The 21295-nt window shown below is 41.0% G+C and overlaps 3 protein-coding genes across 5 annotated transcripts; 1 reads left to right on the forward strand and 2 right to left on the reverse strand.

The window, feature by feature from the left end:
• Nucleotides 1-274: 274 nt before the first annotated feature.
• Nucleotides 275-9395, forward strand: nfrkb (nuclear factor related to kappaB binding protein). Of its 3 annotated transcripts, none has more exons than XM_085288945.1 (26): nt 275-295; nt 952-1093; nt 1204-1405; nt 1502-1629; nt 1720-1891; nt 2077-2181; nt 2320-2393; nt 2502-2583; nt 3006-3201; nt 3308-3419; nt 3506-3632; nt 3742-3819; nt 3912-3988; nt 4133-4179; nt 4330-4390; nt 4488-4662; nt 4763-4869; nt 5068-5191; nt 5698-5777; nt 5879-6072; nt 6195-6462; nt 6557-6736; nt 7071-7799; nt 8262-8368; nt 8539-8674; nt 8782-9395. In XM_085288945.1, the coding sequence occupies exons 2-26, from the start codon at nt 968-970 to the stop codon at nt 8917-8919; spliced, it is 3825 nt and encodes a 1274-aa protein (XP_085145071.1). In that variant the 5' UTR covers nt 275-295; nt 952-967; the 3' UTR covers nt 8920-9395. The 3 variants fall into 3 exon arrangements, with proteins under 3 accessions (XP_085145071.1, XP_085145070.1, XP_085145072.1); XM_085288944.1 differs by lacking the exon at nt 275-295 and adding an exon at nt 526-618; XM_085288946.1 differs by lacking the exon at nt 275-295 and adding an exon at nt 526-618 and having other exon boundaries at nt 5882-6072.
• On the reverse strand, nt 8384-15112 carry tmem45b (transmembrane protein 45B). The gene is made up of 6 exons (XM_085288947.1): nt 14956-15112; nt 12120-12317; nt 11834-12040; nt 11541-11725; nt 10507-10649; nt 8384-9655 (listed from the first exon to the last, which is right to left on the reverse strand). Exons 2-6 carry the CDS (start codon nt 12307-12309, stop codon nt 9544-9546), a joined length of 837 nt encoding a protein of 278 aa, XP_085145073.1. The 5' UTR covers nt 12310-12317; nt 14956-15112; the 3' UTR covers nt 8384-9543.
• An 85-nt stretch (nt 15113-15197) lies between these two features.
• On the reverse strand, nt 15198-18519 carry gng8 (guanine nucleotide binding protein (G protein), gamma 8). Its single transcript, XM_085288950.1, has 3 exons — nt 18401-18519; nt 17575-17672; nt 15198-15659 (listed from the first exon to the last, which is right to left on the reverse strand). Exons 2-3 carry the CDS (start codon nt 17656-17658, stop codon nt 15531-15533), a joined length of 213 nt encoding a protein of 70 aa, XP_085145076.1. The 5' UTR covers nt 17659-17672; nt 18401-18519; the 3' UTR covers nt 15198-15530.
• Between the last annotated feature and the right edge of the window lie 2776 nt (nt 18520-21295).

The raw sequence follows: 21295 nt of genomic DNA on the forward strand, positions 1-21295 counted from the left end.
TGGGACTCTCCACCATTTGACCTTAGAACTGAAGAAGCTTCTCGGATGAGAGGCGAAACGTCTTCAAGTAACTTAAAGAAGCCCAGACGCTTTTCTTTGCAAGCTCCTTTGACTACGATGACCTGGATGACTGAGAATCTTCACAGACATAAACAAGCTAACTTTTTTCCACTCTATAAAAGTTAACGTGAGGATTCTTGGTGGTCAGGAACAAATGTAATCGCATGGCAGGATGCTGTAAAAGAATCAAACTTCAGCCAGGAGAACAACTGAGATAATCCATCCACAATACGAGGTTAGTCATTCATGTACTGCTGCATGGGCTGGGCTGTTACATCCTAAGGTTTTAAAAACTGAGCTTAAATAAATGATTAGCGGTAATAAAAGCCGAGGGAGGTCAACAGTGATCACTGACTGTTTTAGGAGCTTTTTGAGATTAAATAGAAGAAAATACATAACATTAAACATGTTAACAACACAAAAGCCATATTAAACGCAGACTACTTTAGGCCCGGAAGTAGGATTCGTCACGACAGCACTTAACAATCGGATAGAAGAAGAAAACCGTGCGTCGGTAAAATAGTTCCCTCTTCATTTCAAAACATAGAGCAAAGTCAGGTAAGAGCTACCAACAGTTTTTAATCACTTGCATCTATATGAGCACAGTATTTTTCCATTTTATTCTATTAGCCAGCATACTGCACAGAGTACTATCATTGGTGGCTAACCTAAATCCCAGCTTAGTGAGTAGAGACCGTATATAGACGCGTCATATTGAGCTTCCTGCTAGCTTAGCTTAGCACCTTAGCGTAGTTTGTTATGAGGTGTTTCGTTGCTGTGGATGGTTTTGTTTGCTTGCGCTACAACACTACCCCAAAACTATTTAATGAACAACGTGAATAAGTGAAAAGACGTATTCCGAGGGTTTGTGATCATGTGAAATACTTGAAGGTGGGAACAGAGGAGAATGGACGCCCTTGCACACATGCTTTCGGACCCTCTTGATCCAAAAGAAGAGAACGATGAGCAAATCACCGAGGAGTGCATGCTGGGGAACTGCAGAGTGAGCCTTCCAGAGGACCTCCTGGAGGACGTGAGTTGTTTGGCATTTAGTTGCGAAATTATCCTCTTTTCTGCTGTTTCACGGTTCATATTTTGCTTCACATATCTTCATATGTTGCTGTTCACTTCTTTTTACGACAGCCTGAAATTTTCTTCTCTGTGCTGAGTGAAAGCACTTGGCGTGAAGTACTGACAGATTCCCAGCGGCAGCACCTTCGTCAGTTTCTGCCGCAGTTTCCTGAGAACAATAGTGTGGAGCAGGACAGTACCATCAGTGACCTATTCAATAATAAAAATTTTAACTTTGGGAACCCCCTTCATCTTGCACAAAAACTATTCAGAGGTGCTTACCACTTTACTTTACTGCTGAGAACAGTGAATGATGCTGAATTGATTTTTGAAGCAGTTACTCATCACATCTCTTGTTATCCCAACCCAGATGGTTACTTCAATCCTGAGGTGGTCAAGTACAGACAACTGTGTGCCAAGTCCCAGAGGAAACGACAGGTGCACTGCCTTCAGCAGTATTACCACAGGCTGCTGAAGCAGATCCTCGTCTCCAGAAAGGTATTTGTGTTTTTTAAGTTTGTGGAAGATTGCGCACAGCCTCTTAGCTTCTGTCTGTGTCTGTGAGTTTTGATGTATTTCTTGTTGCAGGAGCTGCTGGACTTTGCAGTACAAAATGGTCTGGACTTTCCACATAAAAGAAGGTTACCAACCAAAACCCATGCAGAAATGCGGGAGGCAAGGGTGACAAGAAGATTGAGTCGCATAATGAAGGAGGTCAAAGCTGAGTGTGGGGACAGCAATGCTTCATCTGATGATGATGGTTTGTCTGGTCTTGGATGAGTGTTTCTAATGCTAATTACATTCTTTTGTAATCTATGAAGCACTTCATTGACAGCTAACATGAATATGAAAAATTGAGAGGAAACTTAAACATACAGATTGATTGATACATCAATTTGAATCATCACAAGACTGACCATACCAGTTCCTTTGGATGCCTTCCAGATATATCACCATGGACTCCGGCACCTCAGTCACCCTCTTCTCCAACACCCACGGTCTCAGTCAGAGTACTACCAAGCCTCTCCACTCAAGACATGAAGAGTACTGGTACGTGATTTGTCGTGTACCCTGAATAATGTTACTGTGTTGTTTAAGCACAGGAAGTGTGTTTTTTTTTAATTTATTTATTTATTTATTTTTATACATAATTTGTTATCATTGTTATTATTATGATTATCATAACAGAAAAAATAGAACTTGGTGAGCAGGATTTGAAAGTCATGCTGCAGAATCATCGTGAGAAGAGGAAGCGACAACCGGTAAGTTGCAAGAGACGGAGACAAAACGCATGATTCTCATAAGGTTTGTTCACTATATCTTTAATGACTTTTTTTTAATTTTATTTATTTATTTATTTTTATTCCTAGGACCATCCAGACTTGATAACCTCTGATATCCACCTTGGAGACATACTTTCAAGAGCAAACATGGGTCGTAAAGGGACTATGCGTGAGTAAATGTGTTTAAAATATCCACTTTTTAAATGTTTTAATGAAACATTAAAAAATTGATGACCGTTTTTGTTAGAAATCTACAAAGAGAACTCCAGAATTTTAAAAAAGCAACAAATAGGGGGTTAAAATTATATCGGAATAGAAGGCCTTAAATACTCATATACAGTCCACCTCAGCTTTCACAGCTTATGTCACAATGAAACACATGAGTTGTACCTCGAGCTTCAAGAAAGACTTATGTAATAGTGAACGTCTGGGGAGGTATACAAAAAAAGTAATGAAAACCTTTATGTCATCCATCTTTCTTAAAAGGGAGCGCATTGGTATGTGGAAACTTTGATACAGAATGTCAGTACTTTCAGATTACACTGTGACACTGATAATATTGTTTGTCTTTGTTTATTTCAATTGTCACAGCACTCTTCGATCTGTCTTTGCCTAAGAAGAAGATCAGAGATGAGAGAAGGAAGAAGAAAATGAGGACGATAAAAGTTGAATCTGAGGACACCTGTGACACTCTTGCACCTCCAGACACCCCATCAGCTCCACCAGCAAACATAATCAACTCCCTGCCAGATGCACCGTCTACCCCGCTAACCAACATTAAGGAGGAGTGAGTCTAGCAAATTGCTGGTGTCAAAATGTAACTGTATAGTCTGGCTAGATGATGGATCCTCTTCTTCTACTTATCAGTATTATTATTATTATTATTATTGCAGAGTTGTGGAGGAGTATCTAAGCAGTCCCGTTCCAGTTGAGGAAATAGTCGCCAGTTTTTTCAGTTTGCTGGAAAACATCTTGAGGACAGAAGGTCCTGCCAGTACTTCAGTGGTAAGCGCTAATTTCGGCCTGCATACATGTTTTAAATTTTGTAACATCCCTGTAGAGAATTTAACACCATTAATTTAATCCCTCAGTTGGAGGAGAAAGTTCAAATATGGCAGTCATCTCCAGCAAGTTCCATTAATGCATGGTTTTCTTCAGCCTCGTGCTGGTCTGACTTGGTTGTTCAAGCCCTGCAGTTTCTTGCAGGAGAGACTAAAGGTGAGTAGCAATGGTCACTCACACTAAAACAGTATTTTTTTTTACCCCGTGTTGGAGTGGGAAGAAATATCCAAGTATTTACCTCTGCACTCTTCTGTTTGTAAATCAGATGGCATGATGGCACTTCCCAGTGGCTTTTCTCCATTTGTGGAATTTTCTGATGAATGTCAACAGTGGAGGTGGATCGGTAAGCACATTCAAACGCAGCAATACCTGGCCTGAAGTAGTGCTTGTTGTTGGTGGTCGTCAAAGGAGATTAACATTCACAATTTCTTTTAGGTCCCACTCAGGATACAGAGAAGGATTTGAGTGCACTGTGTCAGTTGTGGTTAGACTCCAAAGATTTCATTGTCAAGGTAAAAAAAAAAAATATTACTACAAAAAATGCCGTGTGACTTGTACACTTGTGACATTGTACAGCTTGTACAATGCTGTACGTTAGTTGTGTTTTATCAGTTTTATCTCTGACAATATTTAAAAAGGCTTTTTATCTTCAACAGACAGAAAATGAAGAAACATTAGACATGACCTCTCCCACACCGAGACTGTAAGCTTCAGCAATTTATGATTTTTATTGCTAATTTCATGTTTTCTGCTTGTTTCTTGAATTATTGTGACATTAAAGTTATTCTTAAGAAGTGTAATACACGTATATGTAAGCTCCTAATTTTTTTTTTTTTTCCCCCTCTTCACACAGTTCAACTGATTATGTCGTGCGTCCCAGCACTGGAGATGAGAGACAAGTGTTTCAAGTCCAGGTTTGCTTTTGTGCTGCAACGTTTAAAGTGATCTGCACATCTGGCCTGACATACCCTCTCTGAAGTCCACATACTTTTTTTTCTTTTTAATTATTAGGAGCAGCAACGGTACAACCAGCCACATAAGGCTTTCACGTTTAGGATGCATGGCTTTGAATCTGTGGTGGGTCCAGTTAAAGGAGTGTTCGATAAGGAGATGTCACTAAACAAAGCCAGGGAGCACACGCTGCTGCGCTCAGACCGACCACCATACGTCACCATTCTTTCTCTGGGTTAGAGCTTCTGTTTTACGTGGATTCCATTGATGTGGGGACTCACTGCTTTAGCAGCAAAGCCATTCGTATGACTTTTGCCTCTTTTCTTTTTTTCTAGTACGGGATGCAGCAGCCAGATTACCCAATGGGGAGGGAACGAGAGCAGAGATCTGTGAACTGCTGAAAGACTCACAGTTTCTTGCTCCAGATGTCACAAGTGCACAGGCATGAAAGAGTTTTCCCTTCTTTTTTTCCTCTTCATTAAGTTTTTTCTCTGTGTCCCTTATCATTTTTCATAATTACAGATGACTTCTTTGTTGTGTTTGATTATGAATTGACCACTTTTCAGAGACAGACACTGGCTTTAAGCTTTAGCCTTTTAGTGACATTTTCCGTGAGTAAGGAGCTTTGCTTTCCATTTAGGTGAATACAGTTGTCAGCGGGGCTCTGGATAGACTTCACTATGAGAAAGACCCCTGTGTCAAGTATGACATCGGCCGCAAACTGTGGATTTACCTGCACCGCAATCGCAGCCAGGAAGAGTTTGGTAAGCCACAAAGCTTATTTCAAAATATTTCTGGTTTATGGAGCTGCCTTAAAGAACAGTGTCTTGTTTTTACTCAACATCAGGATACAGTACTCTGCTCTGTATGAAGGACATTATCAGAAGACATTAGGAGCCTACTAAAATCTGACCCTTTCTTGCACAATATCTTACTTGTTTGGTTTGCTGGCTCTTGGCCCTGTCCACGTCTCCATGAGGTGTTACAGATTAACTCTAATTATCGCTTTTATTGCACTTGTTGTCCTCAACTCAACTAACATTAACTGGTTTATTTCCTGCTTGATTCTGCTCCTGTTGTGTGCGTGAGTCATGGCACATTTAACATTAGCATCAAGCAAAATGAACTACCTTTATCATCTCTTTCCATGTGAAGAAAAGACATTTCATTTGTAAAAGCCTCTTTAGCTCTGTTAGATACAGTAAATGACTTAATCACTGAGCAGTGGAGGGAAAAAAAACTTATTCTTTGGTTTATTTGTCCTATCCAGAGAGGATCCACCAGGCTCAAGCTGCAGCTGCAAAAGCAAGAAAAGCTCTACAGCAAAAACCGAAACCAGCAGCTAAACCTGTAAGTCCACAGGAAAAAAAACAAACACCCAACAGCATTTACTGGGGGAAATAACCATTTACCAATTATTGTTTTGATTAATCTTTGTTTTTATGGTTTAGAAGTCTGGAAGCAAAGATGGAGGCAACAAAACTGGATTTTTGGAAGCAGGACAGGATATAGGTTCTAATCCCATGTCACCAATCCCGACGACACCCACTCCGAACACACCTGGAACCCCCAAATCACCCTTACCCTCCACAGTCACCACACCAACAAAAACCAGAGTCCCAGATACAATCAAAACCAGCCCAGGGTCAGTGTGCCATATATATATTTTTTTTCTTATTTATATTGTCTAGAACATACGTTTTGATTCATTTGTGCAATTTCAAATCAACTCTTGTCTGTTGCTTCTGCTCCCTCTTGTACGCCTAGTGTTCTTCTTGTGTCCCCTCCATCGTTGCCCCAGCTGGGAACTATTTTGCCCACAAGTCAGGCTTGTCCACCAGCTTCACAGCCAGTTACATCCCACGCAGCTCGTATAGTGAGTCACCTGACGGCAGGTTCTCTTCCACAAGTACGAGTCGTTCCTGCTCAGCCTGGCCTGGGGTCATCGGCAGGAAGTCAGCAAGCCACACTGGTACATCAGACCCCTCACCAGATCCGGATGCCAGTGTCAGTGTCTGCTAAAGGAATTTCACAGGTACCAAAAACAACTAGTAATTTTTAAAAGATGGATGGATGGTTGTTGGAAATGTACAATTAATTCTGTCTGTGTTTGTTGTGTATGTCAACAGGCTGTGGTGTCTGTGCCTTTAAGAAGTCAACCTGCTAGCAGTCCAGTCCAGGTTCCAACTACATTGTCTGTGTCAGCTGTAACTGTGGCCAAACCTCAATCTGGATCACCTGGTAGCCCAGCTACCAACCCTGCTTCTCCAGCTGTGCTGCAAGGAGTCACCAGCCCAAACATCAAACAGGTTGAGCATTTTCTTTTAACTGTATATATTTGGGTATCTACTATCTGAAGGGCCCTTTAATAAAGACGACTACAGTGCAACAGTGGTGCATAGTTATTAACCGTATAGTAGAGATGTTCCCTTAAATGTCAGATGCTTACAGATATACACATGAATAAACAAATTTGACTCCTTACAATCTCAGCGCAACAACTATAGTTGAAATGTAGTTTAACTGAGTAGTATACAGGAAGAGGATGGTGACAGGAAAAAAATCCTTGAAGGCCGTTTACCATTTAATGATCCCATGATTTATTATTTGTATAATTATCATTATAATAATTATTATTTGCAGGTGTCTATCACAGGACAACTGGGAGTAAAGTCTCCAGGAGCAGGAATTCCTATCACAGCTACAAACCTTCGCATCCAAGGCAAAGATGTCCTACGCCTCCCACCATCGTCCATAACCACAGATGCTAAAGGCCAAACAGTGCTGCGGATCACCCCAGACATGATGGCAACACTTGCCAAATCCCCAGTTACGACCGTCAAGCTCACTTCTGACTTTCTGGGCTCTGCCTCCACAGGCGGCAAGAGCATATCAGCCACTCTTCACGTGACACCACCCCATCCTTCACCTTCTTCGGTGTCCAGTGCTGCATCCTGTACTGGGGAAGTACAGACCACTAAAGCAGGACACGTTGCCTCGACCTTGTTAAAGGCTGCAGGAGACACGACCATTCGTTTGATGCCCACGTTGGCCGTCACTGTGGCCGACCAAAAATCTAGGACCTTCTCCACTGTGACTTCCCCAGACAAGACCGGCGCCACAATTCGGATAATGCCGGGCCTGGGTGTAATTCCACAGAAACCAGGTCAGACCATCACAATGACCACCACCACTGGCAGTAAACCTCTCACAGCAAGTACATGTGCTAACGTAGTGACCATGCCTGCCAGTGTTGTGGCCGGTGCTAAAGGGATCACAGTGGCTTCTGGAGCTTCGGGGTCACCTCTGACGCTAGGAACAGCTACAGCTACTGTGCGACAGGTCCCTACTACAGTTGTCACCACACAAACGGTTAGAGAAATATTCAGTGTTATTCATCACTATAACACACTGTTGAATCCAACAATGTTATCTAATGCATGTCTTAAGAAGGGTTTAAGTGTGAGAGTTAACCAAACAGCTTACAGTTACTGAAAAGATTATCCCAACTATGTGTAACTATCTGTTAAAACTAGAGATAGTTAATGTTTTAACGGGTTGGTAATTTATTGATTTACATGGTTTCCTCAAATGAAAACCAGGAACTGATAAGCAAGGAATGCATCCACGTGTTCCTCGCTTTCTCCAAACATACAGTCAGCTTGCATTCAGCAAGTCATTTCACTGCAGACTTTTGTTTTTCTTTAGTGATCTATAATAGGATATTCTCAATAATGGGAATTTTGAATTTTACCTTATTTAAATGATTGCTTTAAGTGTACTGTAAAACCATCAATAACAGGCCCAAACCATTCTGTTCTTTGAACACTGTAGGGGAAGTTACCCGCACGGATCACAGTCCCCCTGTCTGTCCTCAATCAGCCACTGAAGAGCAAGAGTGTTGTAACGACACCCATTGTGAAAGGAAGCCTGAACACAAAGTAAGGCTGCACAGATTTAGACTTTTCGCTTTCATTTTATTGTGAAGGTTAATGCTCTAAGATATAATTTTATTTCAGCAATTTGTGTGTTTTCTTGACATTATAACAGTAGAAGTGCACATTTTTGCAGTTGATCTATATTTATACATTTCTCTCTCCTGTGTGAGCAGTATTAGCAGCCTGGGCAGAAACATCATTCTCACCACCATGCCTGCTGGCACGAAGCTGATTGCAGGAAACAAACCTGTCAGTTTTGTCACAGCGCAACAGTTCCAACAGCTTCAGCAGCAAGGACAGGCCACACAGGTTTTTGTAGATGCTTTTCATTTTTAGCACATATAGTGCTTTCATTTTATAGTTTCTGTTCAGATCAAACAAATACAGAGAATTATCTACCATCTTATACTCTTCAGGTTCGGATCCAGACAGTTCCAGCGCAGCAGGTTCAGCACATGGCTGCAGGCTCCCCAAAATCTGTTTCAACAGTCGTAGTCACAACAGCACCTTCACCAAAATGTACACCTGATACTCCACCGGCTCCACAACAGTGATCTCATCCTGTCAGCCTACAATGACTCATAGATCAAGGATGCTATATATGTACCAGGATTGTTTGTTTTTGTCCAATATTTATCAGAGTTTTAGTTCAGTTTGCAAGTTAAAAAACATAAAAGCCAGAAACCTAATTCTTCCCTGAAAACCCTGCTGCCTTTCTTTTCTTTTTCTCCAAGTATTACATGAAAATTCTGGTCATTTATTAACAAAATGTTACCTCCTGAATTTGTTTCTCCACATTGTTATAAACAAAATATATCATAAGAAAATTCAGCCTGTTTATAATCTTTCCGTAGAAATTCCAGGTGCAAGTTTGTGGGAAAACTGAAAAGTCTACATGGTCTCTTGATAACCTCAAACAACAACTTGTCCGATTGTATTAAAGTACTAATTCAGTTTAATATAAGCAAGTTGTGATTTGTTAATAAAATATTTCAATATGTTGCATTTTTTGTAAAAGCAGGCGATACACAATATGAATTGTCCTTTTTAATATTTACAAACATGATAATAGTTAATTCACATGGATTTCAATCTTATTTTCTTTAGACATTTTTTTTTAAAATAGATAAAATAGATCAAGATTTGAAAAATGAAATCAAAGAGCCATAAACATGCCTTCATTCTTCATCTGACTCTTGAAGCAAAGCTTTTTGAGAGGTCAATTCAGAGGATGTGTTACGCATTCCGATCTCTATGTCTCGTCCCCTTGCCGAGAATTGCACCACAGTCCTGTTGGAACAAACACAAGTGTACATGAAGATTATACAACTAACACTGTTATTGTTGCCTCCTGAAAGCTAATGAATTGTTAATGATAATTATTACCGAAGGACATTAAAATCTAATCAAAAGTTCCAAATGGAGATGAGGTTTAAACGGTATCAGTGCCTCTTAAGCCTAAACCTTTTTCTACCAACAATCGCAAGAGGGTCCATAGATGCAAGACATCACAGCAGTCAGTGTAAAATGTTACCCACCAATAACAGATAAAGAAGACAAGTAATGCAGATTAATACAGGTTACAAGTTACTTGTATTTATCCATCTCCTTAAGGGTTAACTACTAAAATAAGCTGCCACTAGCTGTTGGGTATTTATGAGAAATGTTGAATGTAAACAAAAACATGTTGCCTATATACACATCACCTCAAAAAGCAGGTTTGGATGTCAGAATTCAAAAAAGGTGGCTTTCACCAAGCTTACAAAATGTTCAGGAAGTGATTTATCATGAAGTTTACTTGTCCTTGAAACCGTCCCTGAAAACCTTTGCTTCAGCTATTCTGAAATGTCAAGTGAATAGTGATATCCCATTGAGGCACATTATGCTCTAATGAAAAGCCATTTCAGAGCAAAATATGCAGGCTAAACCCTGATCAAGTTGCATTTTACAGGGAATAATAACCCGAGTACATGTATCATAAATGCAGGTGCACATGTTGTTCTGCCATGTTGTGACAAGATTTTAATTGTACCTGTTTTGCTGAATCCCACTTGTTCTGTTTTCTAACCAAGTCTGTTCAAACTCTGTTATTACACTGATCTGGTTGTAAAATGTGTGCATGTAAAGGATGAGATACTTACAACCAAACTACAACTGCAGTGGAAGTGACTAAAAGCAGGGCCACAGCTAAATGCCAGCAGAAGCACATTGTGACGAACATGACGTTGGCGTGCTCGGTCAAGATCCATTCCACTCCACTTGGTGGGTAAAGTACGAATCCAATCTGAAATGACAAATGTGTGATGAAGAAGCCAACTACCTATTATCATTATAAGCAAATGAATAAAAAAATGTAAGTTGACAAAAAGTTTGCACAAAGAGCAAGATCTAAGGACAGTCCACACAGATGGCACCGAACTGGCCCTGATGTGTGCAGAAATTAATGAAATCTACTGCTTGTCTAGAAAATGTGATTAAACTATACAAGTAAATATTTTAAAAAGTGGTGTTGGTCCTCTAAGTGGTCTTTGTTTTAGTATTCAAGTGCCACGGCGATGCAGTGTTTAGCACAACGAGAAGGTTCCTGGTTTAATCCTCCTGGGGCATTTCTGTGTATAGCAGGCGATCGTGGCTCAAGAGTTGGCAGTTCGCCTTGTAATCGGAAGGTTGCTGGTTCGAGCCCCGGCTTGGACAGTCTCGGTCGTTGTGTCCTTGGGCAAGACACTTTACCCGTTGCCTACTGGTGGTGGTCAGAGGGCCCGGTGGCGCCAGTGTTCGGCAGCCTCGCCTCTGTCAGTGCGCCCCAGGGTGGCTGTGGCTACAACGTAGCTTGCCATCACCAGTGTGTGAATGGGTGGATGACTGAATATGTAAAGCGCTTTGGGGTCCTAGGGACTGGTAAAGCGCTATATAAATACAGGCCATTTACCATTCAGGCCATATATAGTTTGCTTGGTCTCCCTGCAGTCCAAAGACATGCTTGTTAGGTTATTTGGTGATTGTAATTTGCCTGTCAGTGTTTGTGGTTGACTGTCTCTATGTGATGGACTGGCAGCCTGTATAGGGTGTATCCTGTCTCTCATCCTGTGTCAGATGGCTGAACTGGACGGGTGGATAGATGTTGCTGGGTGTATAAACGAGGTGTTCTGCATCAGGATCTCATTTGGCTAATCACCTGGTAGAACCACGAACCCTGTAGGATGAACATGCATGACCCGAACAGCTCTAAAATAATGTTGTCTCTTATGAACATCTCCAGCATGATGCTGGCTGAGCCTCCAAACACCGCCACCAGGAGCAGGGTGTGGATGTGGGCGTCCAGAAGAGGTCGACTGTGCACATGGTAGTAAAACAGAAACCCTGCGTGAAATAGAGTCAAACACAAGATGTAGCTCAAATACACGTTAGCCACCAGGAATTATGGTGAAAAATATTGTGCAACTAAAACCTGGCTTTCTTACAGCTTACCTTCAACAAAAAGAGCTAACGAGAGACCAAAGCGGCCCACTCCTCTTGGCACCAGTTGGAATTTTGTACTTAAAATCAGAGCTATTCCAGAAATCCCAAAGAACAGATACATTGTGCTGTGCTGCCAGTTCATCAACTTAATCCACCCGCCGTCGTTGTAGAGATGAGCATGTGGCCCGTCCACCACAAACTGCTCAACCATAATACCTGTGACAGGACAGCATCAGCGAAATTAGAACAGGTGGACGCACACAACTGATGAATATATATTTACAGGAAAACTGACCAATAAAAGCAGCAAATATCTGGAACCCTCCTTCAATGTAGTCCAGTCTTTTAAAGATTGGCGGCAAAGTCTGTCGTCCTTTAGGCTGGTTTGTCCTCCAGTAGTGTTGAAGAACATATTTCACTGTTAGCCAGAAGCCATAGAGCAGGAAAAAAGAGCCAGGAATAGCGTGTCCTCCAAAGTTGGCCATTATCAGGCCTGAAAAAAGAAGAAATGCGCCTTAGTCATGTCATACATTGCTATACAAGTGTATTTGCCCCCTTCTTGGCTCAAGAGTTGGGAGTTCGCCTTGTAATCGGAAGGTTGCCCGTTCGAGCCCCGGCTCGGATAGTCTCGGTCGTTGTGTCCTTGGGCAAGACACTTCACTCGTTGCCTACTGGTGGTGGTCAGAGTGCCCGGTGGCGCCTCGCCTCTGTCAGTGCGCCCCAGGGTGGCTGTGGCTACAATGTAGCTTGCCATCACCAGTGTGTGAATGGGTGGATGACTGAACGTGTAAAGCGCTTTGGGGTCCTTAGGGACTAGTAAAGCGCTATACAAATACAGGCCATTTACCATTCTTGATTTATTCATTTATTTATTTTTGCATATTCATCACACATGTTTCATATCAAACTAATTCTAATAGTAGACAAAGACACAATTCAGGTTTTACATGATGATTTAATTTATTAAGGGGGAAAAATAAGTTTACTTACCTGGACCTGTGTAAAAAGTAAATGCCCCTTAAACTTGATAACCGGTTGGATCAAAGTTAGGAGCAATTTGTTTTTGGATCACGGTCACTGAGTCTTTCACGTCACTGTGAGGAATTTTGGTCCACTCTTCTTTGCAGAATTGTTTTATTTCAGACACATTTGGGTGGGTTTCAAACACAAACAGTGCATCCCAAAGCATCTCAATCTGATTTAAGCCCAGATTTTGACTAGGCCACTGCAAAACCTTCATTCTGTTTTTTACTTTGGAGCCATAGACAGGTGGACTCGTGTTTCAGATCATTGTCATGCTTAAGTACACTTAAGCTTCAGGGCCTGACCTTCTGGTAGAGAACCGAATTCATGGTTACATCAAGTCTTCCAGGTCTTGAAGCAGCAAATCAGCCCCAGACCGTCGCAATACCACCACCACGTTTTTTTTTCTGTTCTTTTTAGGAATGCTGTGTTGATTTTACGCCAGATGTGAAGGGACTCAAACGTTCCAAAAAGTCAGTCCACACAGTAATTTCCCAAAAGCCTTGGAGATCATAAAGATGTTTCTTGGCAAATTTGAGACAAGCCTTTGTGTTCGTTTTGCTCAGCAGTGGATTTTTCCCCTCCTAAGGATGTCTCTTTCTTATTGCCGAATCATGAACTCTGACCTTAACTGAGGCAGGTGAGGCCTGCAGTTCTTTCCATGTTGTTCTTGCTCTTTTTGTGACCTCCTGGATGACTCATGAATGCACTCTTGGAGTAATTTTGGTAACACTGCTGGGAAGGTTAACCACTGTTTCAAGTTTACTCTATTTGTATATAATGGCTTTGACTGTGGTTCACTGGAATCCCAAAGCCTCAGAAATGACTTTCCAGACTGATGGATATCAATGACTCAGCTGTCTCTTTAGATTGCGTTGTTGTTTTTTGAGATCTTTTAACCTGCTTCACTTTGTCAGATAGGATCTACTTGAGCGGTTTCTTGATCTAACATGTCTCACAGGCCTGTGACGTTTGGCTAAAGAAATTGAAGTCAATAAATGTTGTAATTAAGACAATTCAGGATTTCACAAGGGGAGCAATTCCTCACACAGGGCCAGGTTGGGCTGCTTAGTTCCCCCCTTTCAATGAATGAAATCATCATTTTGTATTCACTCCAGTTATCTTTGACTAATATTAAAATTAGTTTGATGATCTAAAAAAAAATAAGTGTGACAAATATCCAATATATTAATACACCAGGATGAATGCAAATATAGTATATACTAAATGCAGCGTTGAAAGTTCAAAGGTATTAGCTTTGAGGTTAAAGTGCAGGCTCTTAGTTCCGCTTTATTGAGATGATAAGAACCTGGCATTTAAGGGAACGAAATCCAAATAGATAGCAACGTTCACAAAGGGCTTTTTCAAAGCAGCTGGCATTACGTAAAAACAAATACAGTGCTGGAAACTGCTGTCAATAGGGGGAAAGCAGCGATTAATTTATAACATATCCTGTCTGATTAGGGCGGAGCCTGCTGAGCGTGTTCTTTGGTCCGGATGACATTTGTTTTGCAAAACTGAAATTCAAATGAAAGAGGGTTTTTTGACAGAAAACGTGCTGCCTTTCAAATCAGAAAAAACAAACAGTATTAAAAGTTTAACAAGTAATACTTTAACGACTAACTGAAGTCACTAAGAAAATGGGAAAGCGCAATTATATTGTTTTAACTTAAATTCTGCCGCTGACTCATTAAAGTGAAATCTAAAATCAGACGCAGTGAACATGTAACACGGGCTTTTTTCCACTGCTCAAAAGGAAGTCGGTGGTTTATAACAGACCTTAAAACTTCTTCCCCCTGCTTTTAATGTTAGTATTGGAGACACGGGTGTGTTTAAAATCCGCGTGTTCGGTTAGTCAGACAAGTTTTTCCTGATCAGCCCTGCCTGGCGTGATGTTACTGAACACTTTTCACACATTGTCCAACATTTCCAACACTGTCGACGTGTATGGAGGCAGATAGCTGATTTCACCGTCTCAGAGCTAAGTCCAAATAATGTTTCGACACAATAAATACGCGTTTATCTAAAGTCCAGTTAGCCTGTGGCACATCAGCATCTGTACCGAGGTAAATCTTCAACTGAGTACATGCTTGATAAAATCAACATACCTTAATCTCTGCGGCTAATCCCCAAATGCAACAAATTAATGTCGGCAAACCGCCTTGAATGACAGCTCGCTGCTGTTTGGAGACCTGTGCACACCTGCTCCCTGCACCTCTAACCTGCACTGACGGATCACACATAGCCCCACCCCTAGTTTGCATAAGTTTCAGTGACCAAGTGACATCTCCCTGAGAAACGGGCAGAAAAACAGAGGCTGTTTAAAGACGGTGAGCTTTATTCAGCTACTCATTTGACAACAAAAAGATCAATACCGAGAATAATAGAGAGCAACAACTCGGTGACAACTTAAATATGCAGTTTTGCTAATATGTAAACTGTGTGCACAGTGGGAGATGCAGCAGCAGTGGCTTGTTTAAATGAACTTTGCACTCTTTTCAATAAATCTTTATTGCCATTCTTATCGTGCTTAACACACAGTCATTTGACATGTGAGGAAATCGCTACCTAAATGAAAAACGGAATGCTGTTTTAAAATAATCCTAATAAACAAAGTGTCATTGTTTAGGTGTGTGTGTGTGTGTGTGTGTGTGTGTGTGTGTGTGTATTTTGCACAAGAGAGTTATAGGATTTCACAGAACAATTTCTTCTCTCGAAACGGGTTCTCAGATGAAGGCACTGGAGTCACCAACGGGTCCTCTTTGGCATGAGCTTCACAGTAGGCCATCAGTTCAGCTGCTGCTTTGGATACCTGTAAAAGCAGACTGTGTTTAAGTGAGTCAGTGATCATAAAAGGGCAAGATAAGATGTTAAGTATGAGCTCATCTGTTCCAATACACACACAGACACACACACACACATATATATCTGTGTATATATATCTGTGTGTATATATATATATATACTACACAGAATAAGAAAGAGAAGTGGGAGGATCTCTGCATAACTGAGCAAGAGGACAAGTCGATTAAAGTCTCTCGATATCAGATGGCAGGCTCATTAAATGGCACTCATGAAGTCCCTCCAGGATATCTGAGACTGGCCAATAACAGTAAGAAAGAACAAATAAGCAGGAAAACACAGATATTGGACAGAGGCAAATTGGAAAAGTGCTATACACAATGATATCTGAAGTCTAAGGTCTTTAAGTCAAAAAGAACATTTGAGCGAGGGGCTGAAAGAGTGCTTGATATGAGGAAGTGTGATGATTTGATGGTGCGTGCAGTGCCAGGCTGGAGTGAAATCATTGAACCAGGTCATATAGCTCCAAACTATGCAAGAACTTTTTAAAAGGAAGCTGTCAGCTGGCATTCTGTTAAAAGGAGTGGACAGGGGATGGGCGTCCAGGTACACACCGGCTCACTCCTTGGCGGCCGCTTATCGGGGCCTGGAGCCTGGGGCTCGCTCGGGCCACTTCGGAGGTGGGGTGCCCCCGGCCTCTCGGCCTGGGGCTCGGTCACTCAGGCGCAGCTGGCTGCCGGCGGAGCTCACGGGCGCGTCACTGCAACTCCCCCTGGCTTCTGCTCCGCGGCTGCTGAGTGAGCCCTCATCTGGGACTCTCCTCAGCTCTTTCCGGGACAGCTGCCCCTCTGTTGGTCTTCCTTGGTCTCTTGTGTTCTGGGGGCCTCTGGATGTCTGGAGTTTTGATCTCCTCCACACCTGCTTCACGCCCTGGAGGACGGGGCTGTGGCCCCCCCACACCCTCTAGCAGATTATTACATGAAGGAACCTTTTAAAAAACAAAAAACAAGCGCGTCCATGCTCACAGGTGTACACACGGGTGATCACACCCACAAACTACACCCTTTTTGGCTCCTACCTCAAAGCACACTGTGTTCTGTTGATCTTATGTGCTGCACAATAATGTTTAATATTTAGTATTTACTGTCATATTCCCATATATCATTGTGATGCTGTTTATTCTATTACTCTTGTTCTCTTCTGCTTGCTTTCTTTTTTCTTTCTCAGCAGGTGATCCAGGTGATTGATATATGCATTTTTTTTTTCTCTGCCCGTTCTGTTGGTTTTTGTCTTTTGCCCTTCTCCCCCGGTCCCTCTTCTCAGCTGTTTCTCTTTCCCTCTTTCTTTCTCCCCTTCTTTCCCCCAGTCAAGTCTGTCCCGTATTCATTAAGTGAAAATAAAATAAACAATAAAAGGTGAATCAAATGGACCATTACGGCAAGGCTGGGATGGTCAGTTTGGTAAAGTAAATCCGTTGGGCATCTTTCTTTGCCTTTAGACAACAATTCTGATGGCAAAAGAGCCAAACGGGACAGGCCAAAAAAAATAAATAAAAAAAAAAATAAAATAAAATAAAATAAAATAAAATAAAATAAAAGGAGTGGACAGTACCATCATCAGATCTAAACCCTGATTGAACATTTGTGGGTCTCTAAGCTGGAGCACATATCTACAATAATAAAGATTCACACACCTGTAGTTGCTGCAAATAAGCAGTTCTTTGTCAAAAGTATAAATACATCTGATAAATAAAAGCATGTAAAATGTAACTTTTTATTGAAAGTTTCCGAGACACAGTGAAGTACAAAGGAAGAACACGTGGTGCCTTAACTGAAGTGAATACTTGCTCATCTGAAGACTTTTCAATTCACACTGCCTTATTTGTGCCCTTGCTTTGTTTCCAGTCACTGTCTGTGTGGACTCACCATCATCCTCTCTATGTTGACCTCCAGTTTCAACTGCTCTACTGTTTTTCGAGCATCTGCAATCTTGGCCATGTTGTTAGACATCCTGCCCTCTCCCGCTTGGATCAGCCATCATGTAGCAAATTTAAAAACAAGACACAAAAGTACAGATTACCAATAAAGAAATGTGGTTGTAGAAAACAAGTTTGCTCTTATAAAGAGCAATATAAAGAAAATTTGTCACAAATGATCAATGTGAGACATTATTGAAGGTATCTGAGGTGGTGGTTAGAGTCTGTTTCAATTTGTTTGTTAATTCTGCTCCCTGGGTCTCAGCTGCAAGAGGAACAGGGAGGGTCTCAAAGGAGAAGGGCAGGGGAGTGGAGGTAGTGCAGCCCTCCCAAGGGGGCGGCATCCGCTAGCACAGATTGTAAATACACCTTATATTAACATGTTGCTCTCGCACAATATATCTGTCATAAAGTTCACATTTAGTTGTTTTTCAAATCTCAGCTTTTCTTTATAAGTAGATGCTGTTATGTTTTTTTGAGTTTAAAAGACACATTCGAGTACCATCTTAATGATCCTCATAATAGGCGAGTAAATAAAAAGCCAGCAACAGCAGGCCTTTAAAAAAAAAAAAAAACTTTGCTAGAAATAATTAAAAGGAAATTCATTATAAGTCATTTCTAGTGCTAATATAATTCATGCAGCACATAGCAGATATGCCACATAATTCATGTGTAGAAATATTTGAAATAGGCTGCTTCTGTGCATCTGTATAAAAGATGATGATGATGATGATAAAGAAAATTTGCAGTCACTCCATAGTTCCAAACATACTCACAACAAAGACCGACAGCAAACGACTGGCTCCTGGAGCGAAAGTACACTTGTCCTCCGCCACAGCAACTTGTAGCTCCGAATGAAGAGAGATAAATGGCAGAGACGAAGTGGATGTCTTCACTGGGCTTCCAACCTTCACATAATTAGCGGTGGATCTGCCTATGGGATGGGCTCAGTGCAGCAGTGCAACAGTTAAAGGCAACATGTGGTATGACCTTCATTTCTACACTCTCTATCACTCACACATCTGAGATTACACCGAAGACAGAGAGTTAAATGTAGCTTTTAAAAAAGATGGAATATGGCTGAAATAATAGTTGTGTATTTGATCATAACACCTCAACAGAACAGACAGTTATTTTCCGTGACTTTGCATAACATGCTTGTGTATAAAATATCAAAATATCAAACCTTAAATTCTTGGAATTACTGAGTACATTAAAATGAGTTGGACTGGGATTGTTCTAAGACAGAATAATGTTTATGAGAAAGGTATTAAATCAGAATATGTAAAATAATGCTCTATAAACTTTTATTTGAAATTCTCACGTGCTTGTGTTTAAAGAAGCCATGCAACAGAAAACAGTTACTAATCAAGCTCCAAATAAATATTTTAAGAGTCTAATTCTATCACACATAAGAACACTTGAATATAACCTCTGGTAAATTTGCATGTTCAGTGACAGACTTTTTGTCAAGGGGAGGATTTTCTCAGAAACAGAGTTATTTCTCTCATATTTTAGCGATCCTCTTCAAGGCTGCCAGTCTTTCCGGTAGAGCTGACTATTATTCCACAGAGCAGCAGGGAGCAAAGTGGCAGTGTGATGGAGTTAAATGTCAAATGCTTCATTAACATTTGTTTCCCTGTAGTAATTGGTCTTGCTTCATGGACGATATAAGCCTTTATAGCAAAAAGAGCTTCTGGTTCACTTAACCCTCCTCTGTCATTTAAAACGTCTATACAGTAATGTGTGAAAGTCTTGAGTCACCACTCAATTCTTTATTTTTGTTACAAAAATGGAAAATAGGTACAGCTATTTATCAAAATGTGAAATCATAGGGTACATGTAAATACAGACTATAAGGCTAAAACTGAGTTTGTATCATTCTGATGAGCCTGAAAGTGAATGATTTGAAATGACCACCTTTATTCTTGAACCAAACATTTCATATTTGGATTCATCACTCAATAAGACCTGTTGCCAGTCCAGTTATTTTGTAATTTCACACCTCAGCCTTTTCTCCCTGTTTCCCTTCCTTAAGAATGGCTTCTTGACAGCCACCCTCCCACTGAGATCATTTCTGATGAGGCTGCAGTGAAAAGTAGTTGAATCAACTGAAGGTCCAGATGCATTTCTTGAGTCCTGTGTTAGGTCTTTGCTGGACTTTTTTCTATTACCGTACTTAAGGACATTAATTTTAGATATTGTTCATCTGCTCTAGTTAGATTTTTTTTTTAGACCTGACAATTCTTCTTGTGTCCTCCACTTGTCCAGTTTCCTCAGTTTTTTAAGGGCACACTGAACACCATGCTCAATGATGCCAAGGTTTTGGAATCACCCCCTTGGTGGAAAAATACAGTTTTAATTTTAACATAACTGTGTTATCTTTGGTATTTTTAAGATTCAGCTACAAAATTTGAATGTTTTTCAGAATGGAATAACATGTTTTTAAGACAGGCTGCCAGTAACAAAGTGCCTCAAGGTAAAATTTAAAATTTTACCTTGAGGCTGTCTTTTATGTGCAAACACACAGTTCTGGTTCATCTCTTGAGTTAGATATTTGTTTTATAGATCAATGTTAAGTGGCTTAACAAGCAAACAAAACATATTTATCTGAAAATGGTCAGTTTAAGGATTGGACAGAAAACTTGTTAAAAAGCAGCTAATCTCCGAATAATAACTAACAAATAAAAGCCTGAGAATCAGATTCTGTTGGGCAGCTAATCAGTGTTTGCGGGGCAGCAACGTGGAGCAGTGGTTAGCAATGTTGCATCACAGCAAGAAGGTCCTGACTCCCTCACCTGGCCGTGGCCTTTCTGAGTGGAGCTTGCATGCTTTCTTGTTTGCGTGGGTTCTCTCTGGGCACTCCAGCTTCCTCCCACAGTCTAAACACATGCAGTAAATAGAGTTAGGTTCACTGGTGAATCTCAATTGCCCATAGGTGTGAATGTGAGTGCAAATAGTTGTCTGTCTCTCTGTGTTAGCCCTGCATCAGGCTGGATGCCCCCCTCCGCCCACCCAGCAGCTGGGATAGACTCCAGCCTCCCCTGCAACCCCGATAAGGACAAGCGGAAGAGAATGGATGGATGGACAGATTCTGTTGTGCTTCTTATGAATTCAGTGACAACATTTGTAAACTCGATCCATCTGTCCAGTCAACAAAACAACATGTCTCTTCTGACATTCTGTTCATTCATAATAGATGCTACACCATAGGATGAATGAAACCAGAGAGGAGATCTATACACAGCTTCAACTAAGATGTTTTTAAACTCATCTAGAGTTAATGTTTATAATGTGTTTTGACATAGAAATAAGAGCATGCATTGCCAGCTAACCAAACATAGCAAGTGTGCCATTTACTATACAAACAGTAATGAGTTTGGGCGTAGCTGCTGTTTTCTCCATATAAATTGTTGTCATAACGTCTGCTTGATTCTTGTAATCTCTGCTGATTGTCCACAGAGGTCCTCATGGTGACTTACGGTGTGCTGTACACATAAACAGTTCTGTTACACATTCTCATTTTCTTTTGTAACCTTCATTAAGGTCAGTGTGGCTAGGAAACAAGACTGTAAAACATAGTCTTTACTAAGGCAAGAAGAAGATCCAGAAATGACCTATTTAGAAAATATGAGTGCCTTGAATTCATGATGGTGACTGTTGTAAACATA

Source organism: Mchenga conophoros, linkage group LG10 (assembly GCF_057382185.1).
Source record: "Mchenga conophoros isolate Kocher_MC1m ecotype Shallow Benthic linkage group LG10, M_conophoros_male_GT1.1, whole genome shotgun sequence".
NCBI lineage: Eukaryota > Metazoa > Chordata > Actinopteri > Cichliformes > Cichlidae > Mchenga > Mchenga conophoros.